Genomic DNA, 16,905 nt, shown 5'->3' on the forward strand with positions numbered 1-16,905 from the left:
ACACATGTGCGTAAGAGGAAGTTATATTCTCATCCTTACACTTGAATACACATAGTAAAAGTACATCGAGTTCTCCCATCATTTCTTCCACATTCAGGCAAATGTATCACCTTTCCTTTCCCTACATCCCCATGCAATGAACATATTATAAACAGAAATTGTATTGATCTAACCCTAGCTTTGTCCATATTTCATCACTAGGAGAAGTCAAAGAGTCTGGAAATTACAATCTGAAAGCTGGAGCAGGGACAATATCAATCATCCATTATCCACCTCTTCCTACCATGTCCATCTTCTCCCTCCGCCCCCCTCGTCCTCCACTTCTTCCCCATCCCCTTGTCTCTTCCACCATGCCAGATCTCTTCACTGTCCGATCAATGCTCATAGAAAATTCATGAACTTTAAACTGAGATTGACAAAGTGAAGGCAGGTTAACTCGCTCACTGAGTCCAGCCATCACAGTTAACCAAAGGAAGAAGAAAAGAATATTCCCCCAGGGAAAGGAGAAAGCACAGCATGAGTATAAGAAGAAGAGGAGGGGAAACGAGTTGTGGCCTGCGTTTTAGGTTTCGGGGCCTCCACAGTTACAAAAATATTAAAGAACCTATGAACAGAAAAAAAAAACCCTTTTCTTATGGGTCTACAAAACCTCATCAAATGGTTGCATTTTATGAGGTCGGTTTGGGAGTACAGGATTTGCTGTCTGCTTTCTTGCACAAGAAATTCTCAGGTTCATTCCAACCAGTCACCCAAATTGCCATGTACCATCTTCATGCTTTTACTTTTCTTTCCCCACCCTTTGGAGGCTGACAACAGTGCTAGTTGTGTTATTTCAAGGGGTAGGCAAGAAAGGCACCATATCATCCTTTTAAGTTAATCTGCAAGTCTGCGAACACATGAACCCAGAAGAGAAGGAGGCATGCCAAAATCTACCTTTGCCTGAGGCATCATTTTACACAGTGACTGTTCTACCTTCCAGCCAATATGAGCTGGGCTCTGGCAAGAATCACTTCAGGAAAAAAAAATCAAAACCAACTGGCATTTTTCTGACCACCTATTATACCTGTCCTGGCAGCGAGACCCGATGCTACCAGATCCATCCAAAAACTTAAACTATCTTTCCCCTTGTTAAAAGGCGTTATCTATGCTGGAAAATTAGGGAAATCTCTTTTCTTCAAAATCACAGAGCTTTGGAATAATCTTCCTCCCCAGCTGCGGAATCTGGGCTCCTTCCAATTATGTCGAAAACATCTGAAAACTTGGCTATTCTCAAAAACGTAAATTTCGCTGTTCTCTTTACAATCACCAATTCTTATTATGTTTTTTTCCCCCCTTATTTTAAAGTTCCTGTAAACCGTGCCGAGCTCTATCTATATAGAGAGGATGCAGTATATCAGCTTAAGGTTTAGTTCAGGTTAGTTTACCTGTCATGTCTTCTCTTTCTCTACCGCAGCTACATTTCATTTATTTCAACTTTTTGCTATATTCTCCGTGCACTTAACTTTCATGGGCCTCACTCTTTAGGAAGCATTCAATAAATGAATGGCAGTAATTTTGCAAGTACATACATAGTACAGGCATCAAACTTTTCTTCAGGTTTTTCAAGGTCTTATGCAAACTAACACTTCTCATTCAGCAATACCTCGAATAACCAGTTTTACTTCCGTTTTCAGACCTCAGCGGTGTTGCTGCATGTAATAAAAGTTTCAGCACACGCAGACTATACACACCAAAGTCGTCACTGGTCTTATTTTAAAGTGCTCAACAGTGCAATCTTATTATTATAAATAATCTTATTTTATAGAGTTTAAATAATTTAAATACTCATCTTAAGTGCAAAAAAACGCGGCTTAGAAGTTTAAACTTCCGACATAGGACTATGTTTCACCATTGGCTATATCAAGCTATCCCCCTTATTTTTGCTGGTGCAATGTTTCCCGCATTTCCAACTTCAGCAAAATAAGGGGGATTCCTTGATACAGCCAATGGCGAAACATGGTCCGATGTCGGAAGTTTAAACCCCTAAGCCGTGGGTTTTTTTGCACATAAGATGAGTATTTAAAGTATTTAAACTCTATAAAATATGATTATTTATAGTAATAAGATTGCACTGTTGAGAACTTTAAAATATAAATAAGACCAATGACGACTTTGGTGTGTATAGTCTGCGTGTGTTGAAACTTATTACACGCAGCAACACCGCTGAGGTCTGACAACGGAAGTAAAACTGGTTATTCAAGGTGTTGCTGAATGAGAAGTAATTTTGCAAGTCATATTGCATGGAAAACAGGAAAAACAGTCACTGTTTTCCACAAAAATGCATTTGACATGTTAAGTTATATAGGTGCTTTACAGTCCCTCTGTAATTAATGATAATATTTGATAGCAGTTTCAACACTATCCCACCCTTTTACAAAACCATAGTGCAGTTTTTAGCACTGGCCATGATAGTAACAGCTCTGATGCTAATAGAATTCCTATGAGTGTCAGAGCTGTTACCGCGCTATGGATTTGTAAAAGGGAGGGTATATGAGGCTGGAATGGGGCAGCCTCATTAGAATGGAAGCAACCATTTCTTCACTGAAAAGATGGTGGATTCATGAAATGGACTCCTACTGACTCCAATCGGAAAATCTGGACCCCCCCTAGATCTGCCCCCAGGCCTGCCCAGTTCCACCTATCCACGCCCTGTAATGCCCTAATCTTGACGCCAGCCCCAGCCCTGCCCACCATTGCCTGCACTTGTTAGGCAGGGAGGAAATCCATGCATGCGTGGATGCTAAGCAATGATGTCACACGCAAGCGTGTGTGACATCATCGTGATTGAAGGGAGGCAGAGCAGGGTGCTGAGTCACTCATCTCTCAGGGAAAGTCTGATCTCCAGTGCTTTTCATAAAAGTTTAGATATGTAGTACCAAAAGTTTCTTCAAAATTTCTAGCTCATGTCCTTTGCACATCCATGAACTATTATAAGGGCATGAACAACTGTGTGTGCATGCATAGTATGAACTATTTGAGAAAGAGTGTGTCCTCTTTGCACATTATACTCTCTCTTTCAAAAGAGTGTGCACTCAGGCCTGGATTCTGTCAATAGTTCCTAAATCAGCCTAGGCGCCATTTACAGAATTGTGCCTAGTGGTGCATATGTAAAATTTTAGGCACTAGAAATGTAGGCCAGGGATTTAGGGGCCTACATTTTTGGAGAATTGTGCTTAGCGGCGCCTAAGTCACGCTCCACCTATAAAAACACTCTCTTAGGCATTAGGCACCTTCTAAGCGATATACGATAGGTGCCTATCTTTTACAGAATCAGGTAGGTGCCTATCATAGAAACATGATGGCAGATAAAGGCCAAATGGCCCATCCAGTCTGCCCATCCACAGTAACCATTATCTCTTCCTCTCTCTAAGAGGTCTCACGTGCCCATCCCAGGCTTTCTTGAATTCAGACACAGTCTCTGTCTCCACCACCTCTTCCGGGAGACTGTTCCTTGCATCTACCACCCTTTTTTGAAAAAAAAAAAAAAAAAGTATTTTCCTTAGATTACTCCTGAGCCCAATTAATTTTTGTTTTCAATTATTGAAGCTATTAATGGGATTATGCCAATTGCATTAGGCACCTAAAAGACGCCTAACTTTAGATGCCTTTTAGAGAATCTGGCCCTCAATGATTTTATGTGCACGCAACGATTTTGTTCCCATGATGTAAAGTAGACCAACAAACATTTCAGGAAATGATACTGGATATGACATGAAACAAACTTTTTCTGGTTGTCCATCCCTAATGAGGACACCTGGATGTTTGGGCACAGCAGTCTGGAATTTCACAACAGCACTAATGCTGCTGCAGAGCTTTGTATGGTTGCAAAGCTCAGAAGCACTGTCCCTATCTATTTCTTTAAATGGACTGCTGAAATGCTTATACAGGAGGTAAGGAGTGGCCTGGTGGGAGAGCTTCTGCCTCAGCATCCTGAGGTTGTGGGATCAAATCCCAGCACTGCTCCCTTTGATGCTGGGATTTGACACTTAATCCTCCATTACCTGAGACCTTCTTGAGAAATTTCACAGATTTCTCCAGATATTATGGATACCATAGCTGTTGTGGAAAATATCTTCATCATAGCACACTTGTGACCTGGACTGACCACTGTTAGAAACAGGGTTCTGGGCAAGATGGAACCTTGGTCTTACCCAGTAGGCCAACTCTTGTATTCACACATCTAGTAAAATGTATTTGTTATCTCTTAACAGGTGCTGAAGGCATGCATCTTTACTTTTGTCCTCCATAGCGCACTCCGGGCATACAAGACAGTGCTCTTATAAACTCCCCGCCATCTCTTACGGAAGGCAAGCTCTTAAGTGTCTCAGTTTAAAGCAATGGATGGGCAAAATGCAAAAGACCAAAAGCAAGACTTTTTGCCAAAAGTGTTATAAACATAATTTGTACTTTATATTTAATTGTTTTAATTTGTGAGAAGCAAAAAACGTACACCAATTTTCAGTAGCATGGAATCTGGCCCATCACTGCTTAGTCTCCCCTAGCTCCAACCTCTTTGTCTGGCATGCCATGCTACTCCCTGAAGCATCAGGTAGGGTGACCATGTTATCCATTCTAGAAGGGAGACTTTTTAGCCAGTCCTGGATTTCTGCCAACCTCATCCTGGTGCCTTATAGACCTGCAACACTGATTTCAATGGATAGAATCATGGACTACAAATACTACACTGCTTTGGGTTGTAATTTTAAAACCAAGACTGGCCAGAAAGTCTCCCCTCTGGAATGGGTAACCTGGTCACCCTAGTGTCAGGCCATAACTCCCCTCTTACTCTCTTACAAGAGACACCATGCTTTACCTGTGTAGATGAAGCGCCCCGGTGCCCCCTTGCAAAACTGCTTGGACTTGTAGGACAGCGTTACTTCCACGACGCCAGGGATATGTCGCGGAGGGGTCTGCACGCGAATGGCATGGGGTGTGATTAGCTGCAAAAAGAGAAAAAACAAAACGTGATATGTGGCCTTGACTCCGGTCTTGCATTGCCACAGAAAGGAAGGCAAGAAATGAAAAGAAGCTCCATTCTCACCAATGCTTGTTTCTTTCTTCCTCAAAATTTAAAACATCTGCTTGACCCTATCACTGATGGCCTCCTTCCCTTTCACTTTTCTGCTCCAAAGCCTTTACTCCCCTCCTCCCTGAAACAGTCTTCTACTTCTGGATATACAAAATTTCTGTTTCACTCTAAAGAGTTTTGTTTAGTGTGAAAATGAAAAAACACAAAAAGCCCAATCCTCCACTTAAATACTATATCTGGCAGTACTTTTGCATTTTTTTTTTAAGTTGAAAGAACATGAGTGTTCATTTGAAAACTAGAACAAGAATTCAAATTCACACAAAAGTAAATATCGTTTAGAAGACAGACAATTCAGTTTCTTGTCTTTCTAGAGATGACAATAGATTAGTTTGGGAAGTCGCATCCCCCAAATGAAGGTTAGCTGTTTCGTGGATGTATGTTACAAACAGATCAGCTGATAATCAGCCATCAATAGTCAGCATTTTAAAAAAAATATTGACTGTCACCAACTAGACTAGCCCTCTATATTCCATGCCAGGCCATTTCCAGGCATCAGCAGTGAGTATTTAGGGCTAATTTACACTGTCCTGGTATAAGAAAGTTATGTCGGTCCTGGCTGAATATCAGCTGGACCTACAGAACTATTTTTGAGTTTAAAATCCCTCCTGATCCCCCTTCCAGCCTCCTAAATAGCCCCCTCCCTCCTATCCCTTACCATCAGCCCGCAAGCATCAATGCCCCCCCCCCCCAACTCTCTCCCTGAGGTCTAGGTAGGCCATTTTAAGTTTCAGTCTGTACAAAGACGGAAAATGAGCAGATGCAGAGACACAGAGCAATCAGCAGTACTCAGTGGAGCCACACACTAGAGAATGACACGGTGGCGGGTTACCCGCGGCTAGCCGCGTTTAGCCATGGGTAACCCGCCAAAACGGGGAAGAAAAAATAGTGGCCTCTGCGGGACGGGGACAAGGCCATTCACCGGGGACGGTGCAGTGACGGGGACAGAATTTTTTCCCCGTGTCATTCTCTACCACACACCTCCAAGATAAGCTATGTTTGCTTTTCATTGTACAATAGATATTTAATTTTACTGAGATATTGCTGAAAAATTGATCAGTGTATTAAAGATCAGAATATTTTGAACTTAAAAATTTGTGCTACTCATAGGGTTGTTTTTTTTTTTTTTAGCCAATGATAGAAGCATGGGAGAAAGCCAATGAAAACCCTTAGCTCTCTCTCGTAGCTCCGGCGCAAAGGTATGCCCCGTGGTTTCTGAGGCATTTTTCTCCCTTTTAAAGTTCATCTAAATGATTTACTGACATTGAATGAGAGCAATAATTCACACAGCACACAGCTTATATTTAAATGGAGTTTTGCTTAGATTCATAGTGCAATCTATGTGACCAGACATATTTTATAAAGAATGTTTGTGATTCTGCCCCAAAACATACCTAACCTAACCCCTAGGAAAATCTTAGAAAAGCTCTGATATGTGCAGGAAAGAGTTATAAAATGACCTTGTTACCTTTAAGGTCTGTTCAGCAAAGAATTGTGGTTGGCTTGTTAGTACATTAGTATATGCAGAGGTATGGATCAGAAAACAAGCTGCAGGTGAGACCATTTCATTAAACTATCTTAACACATCTTCATCTTCTCATTAACTCACAGACATAGATATAAGTTAGTCCAATAAAAAGGTATCTACACCATTGGTTCTTAAACCTGTCCTTGGGGACCCCAGCCAGTCGGGTTTTCAAAATATCCCTAATGAAAATGCATGAGAGAAATTTGCATGCCTACTACCTACTTTATAGGCAAATCTCGCTCATGCATATTCATTAGGGATATCGAAAACCTGACTGGCTGGGGTCTCCTAGGACAGTTTTAATAACCACTGATTTACACCTTGTTTTTTGACCCTTACTGCCACAGGTCTTTTTCAAAAATGTTTTAATGATATAAGTAGCATAGTAAGGTCAGACTAGAATTTGGCCGATTTCTTTTGGGATCTTTTACTCATCAAGTTGTTAGGACTCGAACCCAGGACAATGGCGCCTAACAATAAGATCTAATTGCCACTTATCTGAAGAAAAAAAAAAAAAAAATCACCCTCAGGCTACCACTATGAGCATAATGACCACTGTTTCTGTGCCTAGATATTTTTTCCCTGCATCTGTTTCTAATCTCCTGATGTCACTCTGTCATGTGCCTGTCTCAAGTCTCTTCCACTCCTTTCTCTGCTGGTTGATATAAGAGACTTAAAAGATAAAGAGATCAAGGCTTTGATTCTCATCTGCCAAATATAATGTCTTGAATACAGTAACAGGCAAAAGACTAAAAGTTCAGTATCCTACACAGAGAATTTCTGAAAATGTGAGGTGGGCAGGGCAGCTGTCTGCGTGTTCTCAAAAGAGGAAGGCAGGAGGAGAAGCCAGTGGATCAATGACAGTGGCGGTGAAACATGCTCAGACCTACCTCACTCCACACCAGCATGGTGCCAAAGACAACCTGCAATCCATCAAAGAAGTTGTCACCTATCACAATGACTGTGGCGCCTCCTGTGGTCCAGCCTTCACTCGGGCTAATCGCTTTGATGCACGGCGTGGCTGCTTCAGGCAGAGAGGGAAAGAGGAGAAATGTGAATCCAAAAGTTAGCATAAGCTGGCAACTGGTGGGGAAGATGCAAAAGTGCAGATACAAGGGAGAAGAATGGAAATGAATAAAGGCAAATAAAGCATAAGTAACAACAAAAGCACAAAAAATGTGTGGAGAAGAATCAGCTGAATTTTGGAGGATGTTGTTCATGAGAGGGATAGTCAGCTCTCTGCTTCAGACACTGACATACTTGTACAGGATTCTCTTTTGGAAAGGGCAAATAACTCTATATGACGCAGTTGAAACTGTACCCATGATCCTGCTGAGATCTAGCTGGCAGAGATCAGCGCTTTGCTGACTGCCACCAGCATTAAACCCATGCATTTAGGCCCAAATTCTCTATAGGGTGCCAATATCGGTGGCCACCTAAAAAGCGTCTGTCGATCGCGTGTCACATGATGGTGCCATATAGAGAATCACATTCCTGCGAAAGATAGGCGCCAGAAATGTAGGCCAGGGTTTTTTGGGCCTACATATCCGGTGCCCATCTTTGTCCTGAATCGCTCCTACGTAGGTGCTTTAGGCCGCCTAACACCACTTCCGGCATTAGTCACACCCATAGTGGCATTAGGCAGCCTAAAGCCATAGTGCCTAAAGCCAAAAGCCATAGTGGCATAGTACCTAAAGCCATAGTGGCATTAGGCAGCCTAAAGCCTACTGGTGCCGATTTTTTTAGGCACCAATGGGTACCTTGAAACTCAGTTTAAAAAAACATTGTTTGAACGGCGTCTTCTACTGACCTTGGGTGTCTATCAGTGACTAAAAAATCAGCGCCGGTTAGAGAATCCAGACCTTAATGCTGGGTCAAGTCCAGGCACCAGCACTGAATTTCCAGGTTTCTGTAGCAGACTAACACATAGCTACTTAAGAGCAAAATTCAGCATTTACCCGGCTACGGGTTACCAAATAAAGATAGGACTAACTTTTATGTGATCCTGTTCATGCCATTAACCTGGCCAATATTCAGCTGTTTCGTTGTCCTAACTTTGGGTCCCTTTTACAAATCCATGGTGGCGATTCCTGCATGGCAAATGCAACGCAGCCCATTCAATTCCTATGGGCTGTGTCACATTTGCCACACCAGGACCCGCTATCGCAGCTTTGTAATAGGGGCCTTTTATGCAGTTACTTAGCTAGTTAGTGAATTGAAGATCGCCGCTAACCAATTAAGTTGCTTCTTTATCCTAACTCTGGCCCGGTCCACCCCTAATCTTGTTGGTTTGGGGATAGTCTGTTAGCAGTGATATTTAGTGGCATTTAACCAGTTAAATGCTTTAAATATTAAGTGCCAGCTCGCTCAGCAAGGTTTAACTCTATGCTTTTAAATTTAGAACTGTCACACATTGATCTAGGTTTACGAGCCTAACTTATGAGCCTACTGCTGAAAAATCAATACTAAGCTGCTAATTTTCTTTCCCCGCCCTTGTCACCAGCCACTTTTTGTGATCCTAGACGTGGGCGTTTAGTGGAAATTTGAGTATAAATATAGGCATTAAGTCCCAGCAAATTTTCAAAGAGGCCAATTTAGGAGTATAACTTTCAAAGCTGGAAGTATAATTCTTCTTAATATTGAGCCCATCCTCTTTTCATTTGTGTCTGCCAAATATTAATTCCAAGTGATAGTGATTTTTTTTTGCTATGCCCTTGATTCTTTCCACATGTATTGGAAATTAGACACTCTTTCCCACATACTGTAGCTCTGCCAATAGATCTCAGTCAAATGGTCAGAATTCTCTGAAAGAAGCAAAGACCATTCACACAGACATAAAACAGACATAGACACTGGGGATGGGCAGCCACAAGTGCCCTGATTCTATAAATGGCATCTCCTAGGCACCATTCAGTGTGGTTGTCAATCATCCGCTAGACGCCATTTATAGAATGACACCTAGCAGTACCTAAGGGCCTCTTTTATGAAGCCGTTTAGAGCAGGCCGCTGCGGTAGCAGCCCCGAAGCCCATAGAGATTTATAGGGCTTCGGGGCTGTTGCCGCGCAGCTTTGTAAAAGAAGCCCTAAGTGTTCTTAGGCACTGGTAGGTATTGAATCCTTGGCCTAAATAAGGGCACCTATGTCAATCCATGCCCAAACTTTGCCCCCAAATTCACCCCTTAAAAATGCCTACCTGCCATTTGGCACTTCAGTGTAGATGCCTATCTCGAAGTGTGAGGCACCTACCGAGTTATATTTTGATTGGTTTTTAATGGTGCTTTCAATTATTGGTGCTGATTAAGCCAATTTAAAATAGTAACCTCCCTCCCCCCCTTTAACAAAACCGCACAAGAGGTTTTTAGTGCCAGCCGGCATGCTGAATGCTTTGCGCTGCTCCGAGCATCGGAGCAGCGCAGAACATCCAGCGTACCAGCCAGGGCTTAAAACCTCTTACGTGGTTTTGTAAAAGGGGGGAGGGGGTAACTTAGGTGCCTAGATCAGCTAGGAATGCTGATTCAGGCGCCTAACTTCTGGCACCGTTGATAGAATCTGGGCCAAAATATTTATTTTTTGCCATTTCCTGTAAGGTTTTTTAAATTTGAATTAAATTTTATTAGGGGGTTTCTAGTCATTTGGTTTTGTTGTGGGGTTTTGTCTGTTTCTGACGTTGGTGCACACGCTTTGGAAATAATGCACACTGTGTGGAAAGAGCACACTGGGAGTTTTTTTTCCTGAATTTGTGCAAGCGCACTAGTTGTTCCTGTATTGAAAAAGAGTGTGCATTTCCTATGTCACTGTAAATGACAGCCCGACACTAATAACCGCAATAAAAGGGGGAACTAAAGCCTATAGATAATAACTGGGAAGTACAGCAAAGGTGGGAAACAACCACAGCATCTGGATGAACCAAGGAGTTTAATAATTACCGTGTCAAATGTGGATAATGATCTCGAAAAGCAAGAGCACATACGCATTTGAGGTAAAGCAACTTAATACAGTATTTGTTGGATCGCATGTACATTACATAAGAACATAAGAATAGCCTTACTGGGTCCATCTAGCCCAGGAGCCTGTCCTCATGGTGGCCAATCCATGTTACTAGTACATGGCACAACCCCCCAAAGTAGCAACATCCCATTCTACCGACCCCAGTAGTCTGTCCTCTCTTCTATACCGCCTTAAGCATACAGTTGTAAGTGGCATACCTTCAGAGGGGTCCAGACGTCGTGCTCTGCGTCCATGCTTGGAGTTATTGTGGACAAACATGTTATCAGACACTGCCAGAACGTGCCCATCTACATTCACTGTCGTCGACACCACCACCTGAAAGCCAAGAGGAGATGGATGTCACTCCACACAAATGATATGTGCTCCTGTTGAGACATCATCAGCTTGGTCTAAGAGTGAGTGGGATTCAAAAATTCAGCTCTTCATGCCAGACTTGACTACAGGACTATCTGATGACTGGAACTAATCAGTTTGTAGCTGTTCTGCCATGTTTGTTGCTGTACTGCCATAATGACAAAAATTGCTGGATATCGGAAGATACTGGGCTCAATATTCTGAGCCACTTATCTGGGGAGAAGCATCCGCTACCTGGATAACTATTGATTGGATTGTTTACATATTTTCAAAGGCATTCTCTGGACCTCCCTGACACTCTCCAGATAGCGGATCATTTTATAACAGGGTGCCTAGGAGAAGAGGTTGAGCAGGCACCTATTCAAGTTATTCCATAATGAAAACTCGATCCTTACGGTACTTTATAGAATACCAGTGGAAGTGGCAGAAAAGTGCTTACATTTATGGCAGTATCAGTTACATCAGTGGTATAGTTGGTGTAAACACCTGCATATAGAGGTTAGCCAAAAAGTACACATATGGATGGACTTACAGATAGGCAGGCTAACCCTCAATTTTGCCAATTTGTGGCTTTTTGGATCTAGTGCATCAAGACGTCAATATTCACCTACGGGCAAGTGAGCTAAACTAAAATCCAATGAATTGTGCACATTTTTGCACAACTGGATAGGCTATTCCCATTGGCCACATGGACAACTGGGCCGACCACCTCAGCCTAGATAACTATTACTTAAAACTACTCTCCATGATTCATTTTTAAGTTCAAAATTACAATTTCATCCCTGTATTCAGGGGACTACACAGTTTGAAAAATGCATCACTCAGTGAATACTTCCCAACTCAAATATCACTCAATTATTATAATAATCTTCTTATTCTGCTTGCTTCTTTTTTCTTTTTTCATATCCATTCATCAACAAATTATTATTAAATCTTTCTAATAATTCATCTTCATGTGACCTCATGTGACCTTCATGGGAGCCCCATACAGTGTATCGACTTTAAGATAAATCATTTAAACTTTTATATAATATAAATGATTTGAATTAAATGAAGAAAAGTCTGAAAATTTGAAAAATATTGATGCTTTTAAACACTAAATAAAATTAAATAGTGGCCGATGAGGAGGCTGGCTATGGTATATCTTGGGTTTTACATGAAATATGAAACCCAAGAATAGCCGCTGAGGTCACATGAAGATTGAATATTAGAAAGATTTACAAAGTATTGTACCGATTAGATGGCATTTTATTTATTTATTTCCCCTTAAATTTACAAGTTCGATTGTGAGGGGGGAGGGAAGGATAAATTTATATTACATATTGTATAAGGTATTGATTATATGATAAGAAAGGGTGGGAAGGGTGGGAGTTAAGTACATATCATTTGTACCATTGATGATTATTAAGTGATATAATTATTGTTAATTTGTTTGAATATATTGTTACACTTATTGTAAATTTGAAAATGAATAAAGAATTGGAAAAAAAAAGAGAAAGATTTAATAGTTTGTTGATGAATGGATATGAAAAAAGAAAAAAGAAGCAAGCAGTATAAGAAGATTATTATAATAATTGAATGATATTTGAGTTGGGAAGTGATTAATTACTTATTCACTCAGAAGAATATTTTTGATTATAAGGGCCGTAAATAGAGTGGTCACTCAGTGAATAAACATGATAGTTTACCATTTATTTCTGTCTCATTGCATTTTCGGCATTTGTGGTCATAGATTCATAAGGTCCCTTTAAGTAATGGGATACATTTTAAGAACTCACTTAGGGATCTTTTGCTAAGCTGTAGTAAGGTCTAGCATAAGTGGAGTTTTTTTTTTCTGATGAATGATGCTGTATTTGGCCCCTGCCTTTGAGTTGCTGAAGTAACAGGAGGGAGACGATGCATCTGATGTCTTTTTTTTCTCCACTTTTTGAGAAGTTATTGGCTTCAGCCCCAGAAAGGCTTCTATTCTCACATTACAAATATAGTGGTTGTTGTAACTTTGGACTTTCAAATTAGTGGTTATTTTCTAGCATATGCTTAACACAGCTTAAAAGCGCTTACTGCGGGATATGCTGATGTGTTTGGCAACAAAATCCCAACGCGCAGGTGCAAGCCACAAGCTAAAAAAAATTCCAAAAATTTTCTCGGCCAGGACGTGTCTGGGGGGCAGAGAGTGGGTATAACAGTGAGAATTAGTTAGTGCTTACAGATTAACACAGGAATAGCACAAGACCATTTACCATATACAAAAATGGATGGCAGTAAGGGATGGATTACTGCAATTCAGTGTATTTGGGTCTTTCAAAGGTCAGTCTGCAGAGACTTCAATTAATACAGAACACTGAAGCTAAACTTATCTTTGGTAAGAGTAAATTTGATCACGTAATCCCTCTGCTTAAGGAATTACATTAGCTTCCAGTGTATCTCAGAATTCAATTTAAGTGCATTTGTATTGCATTTAAGATCCTATTTGGCATTTTTGCCACTTTGATTCCTTTAGACTGGAATGTTCATAGATCTCATCTTGCTAGAAGTTCTCAAAAATTAAAACTTACATTTCCCTCTCTCAGTGGTAAAAACAAAACCTTTAAGAAATTTAGTTATTCATTTGCTTTTAAATTAACTGAATTCTGGAATGCTTTACCGCTTACATTAAGAAGTTTAGGTTCTTTTGCTTTATTCCAGAAAGTTCTGAAAACTTTTTTGTTTACTAAACATTTTGGAAATTAACTATTTCAGAATACTTTTTCTTGTCAAATTTAGTATTATGTTTTACATTATTGTAAACTGAGCCGAGCCCCTCTTGGTTGATGACTCGGTCTATAAAACTAAGTTTTAGTTTAGTTTAGACGTTGCTCATATGCTAATATTTGTTTAAAAGGGGTTTATAGATGTTTTGTAAAAGGCTGAGCAATGTATTAATGATGGGGACGATTAACTAAGGTAGTGTTCTTATATATTTTAAAATATGCATGTTATACTGTTTTGAAAATAAAACATTTTAATATAATGTTAGGTTTTTGTTTTGGGGGGGGAATTCCTTAATATAGCTTCTGTAGAACACAGAATCTTTATTGGCGATTGATTCCCCTAGCAGTTGATACTTTAAGATTTTAAAAAATGAGTATATATACATATAAATCTTTTGACTATTACTACTATTTATCATTTCTATAGCACTGCCAGATGAACGAGAAAATTATCATGGAAGACTTCTGAGGAGAGTGAGATAATAAAATTTGCGGACGACACCAAACTATTTAGTGGAGCTCGGACCAAAGAGGACTGCGAAGAATTGCAAAGGGACTTGAACAAACTAGAGGAATGGGCGACGAGATGGCAGATGAAGTTCAACGTTGAGAAATGTAAAGTATTACATGTGGGAAGCAGAAACCCGAGGCACAACTACACGATGGGAGGGATCTTATTGAATGAGAGTACCAAAGAAAGGGACTTGGGGGTAATGGTGGACATGACAATGAAACCGATGTCCGCTAAGAGAGCAAATAAAATGCTAGGTATAATCAAGAAGGGTATTACAACCAGAACGAAAGAAGTTATCCTGCCGTTGTATCGGGTGATGGTGCGCCCGCATCTGGAGTACTGCGTCCAATATTGGTCGCTGTACCTTAAGAGGGATATGGCGCTACTTGAGAGGGTTCAGAGGAGAGCGATGCGTCTGATAAAGGGGATGGAAAACCTTTCATACGCTGAGAGATTGGAGAAACTGGGTCTCTTTTCCCTGGAGAAGAGGAGACTTAGAGGGGATATGATAGAGACTTACAAGATCATGAAGGGCACAGAGAGAGTAGAGAGGGACAGATTCTTCAAGCTTTCAAAAAATAAAAGAACAAGAGGGCATTCGGAAAAATTGAAAGGGGACAGTTTAAAAACGAATGCTAGGAAGTTCTTTTTTACCCAACGTGTGGTAGACACCTGGAATGTGCTTCCAGAGGACGTAATAGGGCAGAGTACGATACTGGGGTTTAAGAAAGGATTGGACAATTTCCTACTGGAAAAGGGGATAGAGGGGTATAGATAGAAGATTACTGCACAGGTCCTGAACCTGTTGGGCCGCCGTGTGAGCGGACCGCTGGGCACGATGGACCTCGGGTCTGACCCAGTGGAGGCATTGCTTATGTTCTTATTTTCTTATGAGGAAATTAGAAAGACTGGGCATCAAAATGGCAGATGACATTTAATATGAACAAGTGCAAAGTGATGCATATGGGAAAGAGGGGCCTAAACTATGGCTACGTGATGCAAGGTTCCACGTTAGGAATCACTGCCAAGAAAAAGGATCTAGATGCCATTGTTGAAGATACTTTGAAGTCCAGAGTTTAGTGTGCAGCAGTGGCTAAGAAAGCAAATAGAATGTTAGGAATTATCAGGAAAAGAATGGAAAACAAAGATGAAAATGTTATACCTTTGTATTGCTCTATCTCAATTATTGTGCGCAGCTCTGGTCATTGCATCTCAAAAAAGATATACTGGAATTAGAAAAGATAAAGAGAAGGATGACAAAAATGATAAAAAGGATGGAACGACTTACCTGTGAGGAAAGGCTAAAGTGGCTAGAGCTCTGGAGAAGAGACAGCTCAGGGGAAATATGATAGAAGTCTATAAAATACTGAGTGGATTAGAAAGGGTAGATGTGAATTGCTTGTTTACTCTTTCCAAAAATACCAGTACAATGGGGCATGTGATAAAACTACTAAGTAGTAGATTTAAAACAAACCAGAGAAAATATTTTTTCACTCAATGGATAATTAAACTTTGGAATTTGTTGCCGGAGAATGTAGTAAAAGTGGTTAGCTTAGCAGAGTTTAAAAAGGTTTGGATAATTTCCTAAAAGAGAAGCCCATAACCTAGTATTGAGATGGCTGGGGAAAATTCACTGCTTATTCCTAGGATAAGCAGCATAAAATCTGTTTTTGTCCTTGGGATCTTGCCAGGTACTTATGACCCAGACTGGCCACTGTTGGAAACAGGATACTGGGCTTCATGGAGCTTCAGTCAGTCCCATTATGACAACTCTTATATTCTTAATACATCTACATAATTACTATTAAGTTTGTGGTTTACAGACCGATGACAAATGTGGTGTAATAAGACTGCGAGCTGAATTTACACGCTAAGCAGCAGCACTGCTGAGGTCTTTAGTATCTTATTCAGAGCATATAATTTTGGTGCTGTCTAATTTAAGCTCTAAATATATCAGGAGTTGCCTGATATTTGAATATTGTCTTTGAGTTTAATTTTTGTTAACGGTATATGTGTTAATGGCAACATTAATGGATGGGAAAATGGAAAAGTGGTCATTTTCTGGCCACAGTAAAAACGGTCTTAGCACATGGAAAAGACCAGCGTAAGGGCATGCTAAGGCCACTTTTACTGCAGCTTAGTAAAAGGATCCTTTACTATTTTCCTGATGAATTGAAGTCAGTCAATAATCTGAGTACATTTACATCATATTTTTATTCTGGGAAATATGAGGCTATGATATAATATGTGCTAATTAGCTTCAGTTGAAGTTATGATGTCATAAAAAAATGGACAGAACTATCTTTAGGGCCAGTACTTTACACAAATTATTATGGATACAAAGTTTTTGAAAAACAAAGTATAGTGAAAAAATAGATTAAATTTCATGGCTAATGGGAATGTGTGACACAGTGGATAAAGCTACAGCCTCAGCACCCTGAGGTTGTGGGTTCAAATCCCATGCTGCTCCTTGTGACCATGGGCAAATACTTAATCCCCCATTGCCCCAGGTACATTAGATAGACTATAAGCCTACTAGAACAAATAGGGGAAAATGTTTGAGTACCTGAATGTAAACCATGTGGAGGGGCATAATCAAAAGGGACATCTAAGTCCGTTTAAGTCC

The 16,905-nt window shown here is 40.4% G+C and overlaps 1 protein-coding gene across 8 annotated transcripts in view; it reads right to left on the bottom strand.

The window, feature by feature from the left end:
* EBF4 (EBF family member 4) overlaps window positions 1-16,905 on the bottom strand; it is a 494,482-nt gene that overhangs the window by 129,408 nt on the left and 348,169 nt on the right. For 6 of the 8 annotated variants that reach the window (XM_033954142.1, XM_033954133.1, XM_033954107.1 and 3 more), the window contains 3 exons: window positions 10,859-10,976; window positions 7,544-7,677; window positions 4,853-4,979 (listed from right to left, as the gene is read on the bottom strand). In XM_033954142.1, the coding sequence (XP_033810033.1) occupies window positions 4,853-4,979; window positions 7,544-7,677; window positions 10,859-10,976 (379 nt within the window). The remainder of the gene's footprint in view (window positions 1-4,852; window positions 4,980-7,543; window positions 7,678-10,858; window positions 10,977-16,905) is intronic. The other 2 variants (XM_033954116.1, XM_033954098.1) reach the window with 1 other exon arrangement.

This window comes from Geotrypetes seraphini, chromosome 1 (genome assembly GCF_902459505.1).
Source record: "Geotrypetes seraphini chromosome 1, aGeoSer1.1, whole genome shotgun sequence".
NCBI classification, from domain to species: Eukaryota; Metazoa; Chordata; class Amphibia; order Gymnophiona; family Dermophiidae; genus Geotrypetes; species Geotrypetes seraphini.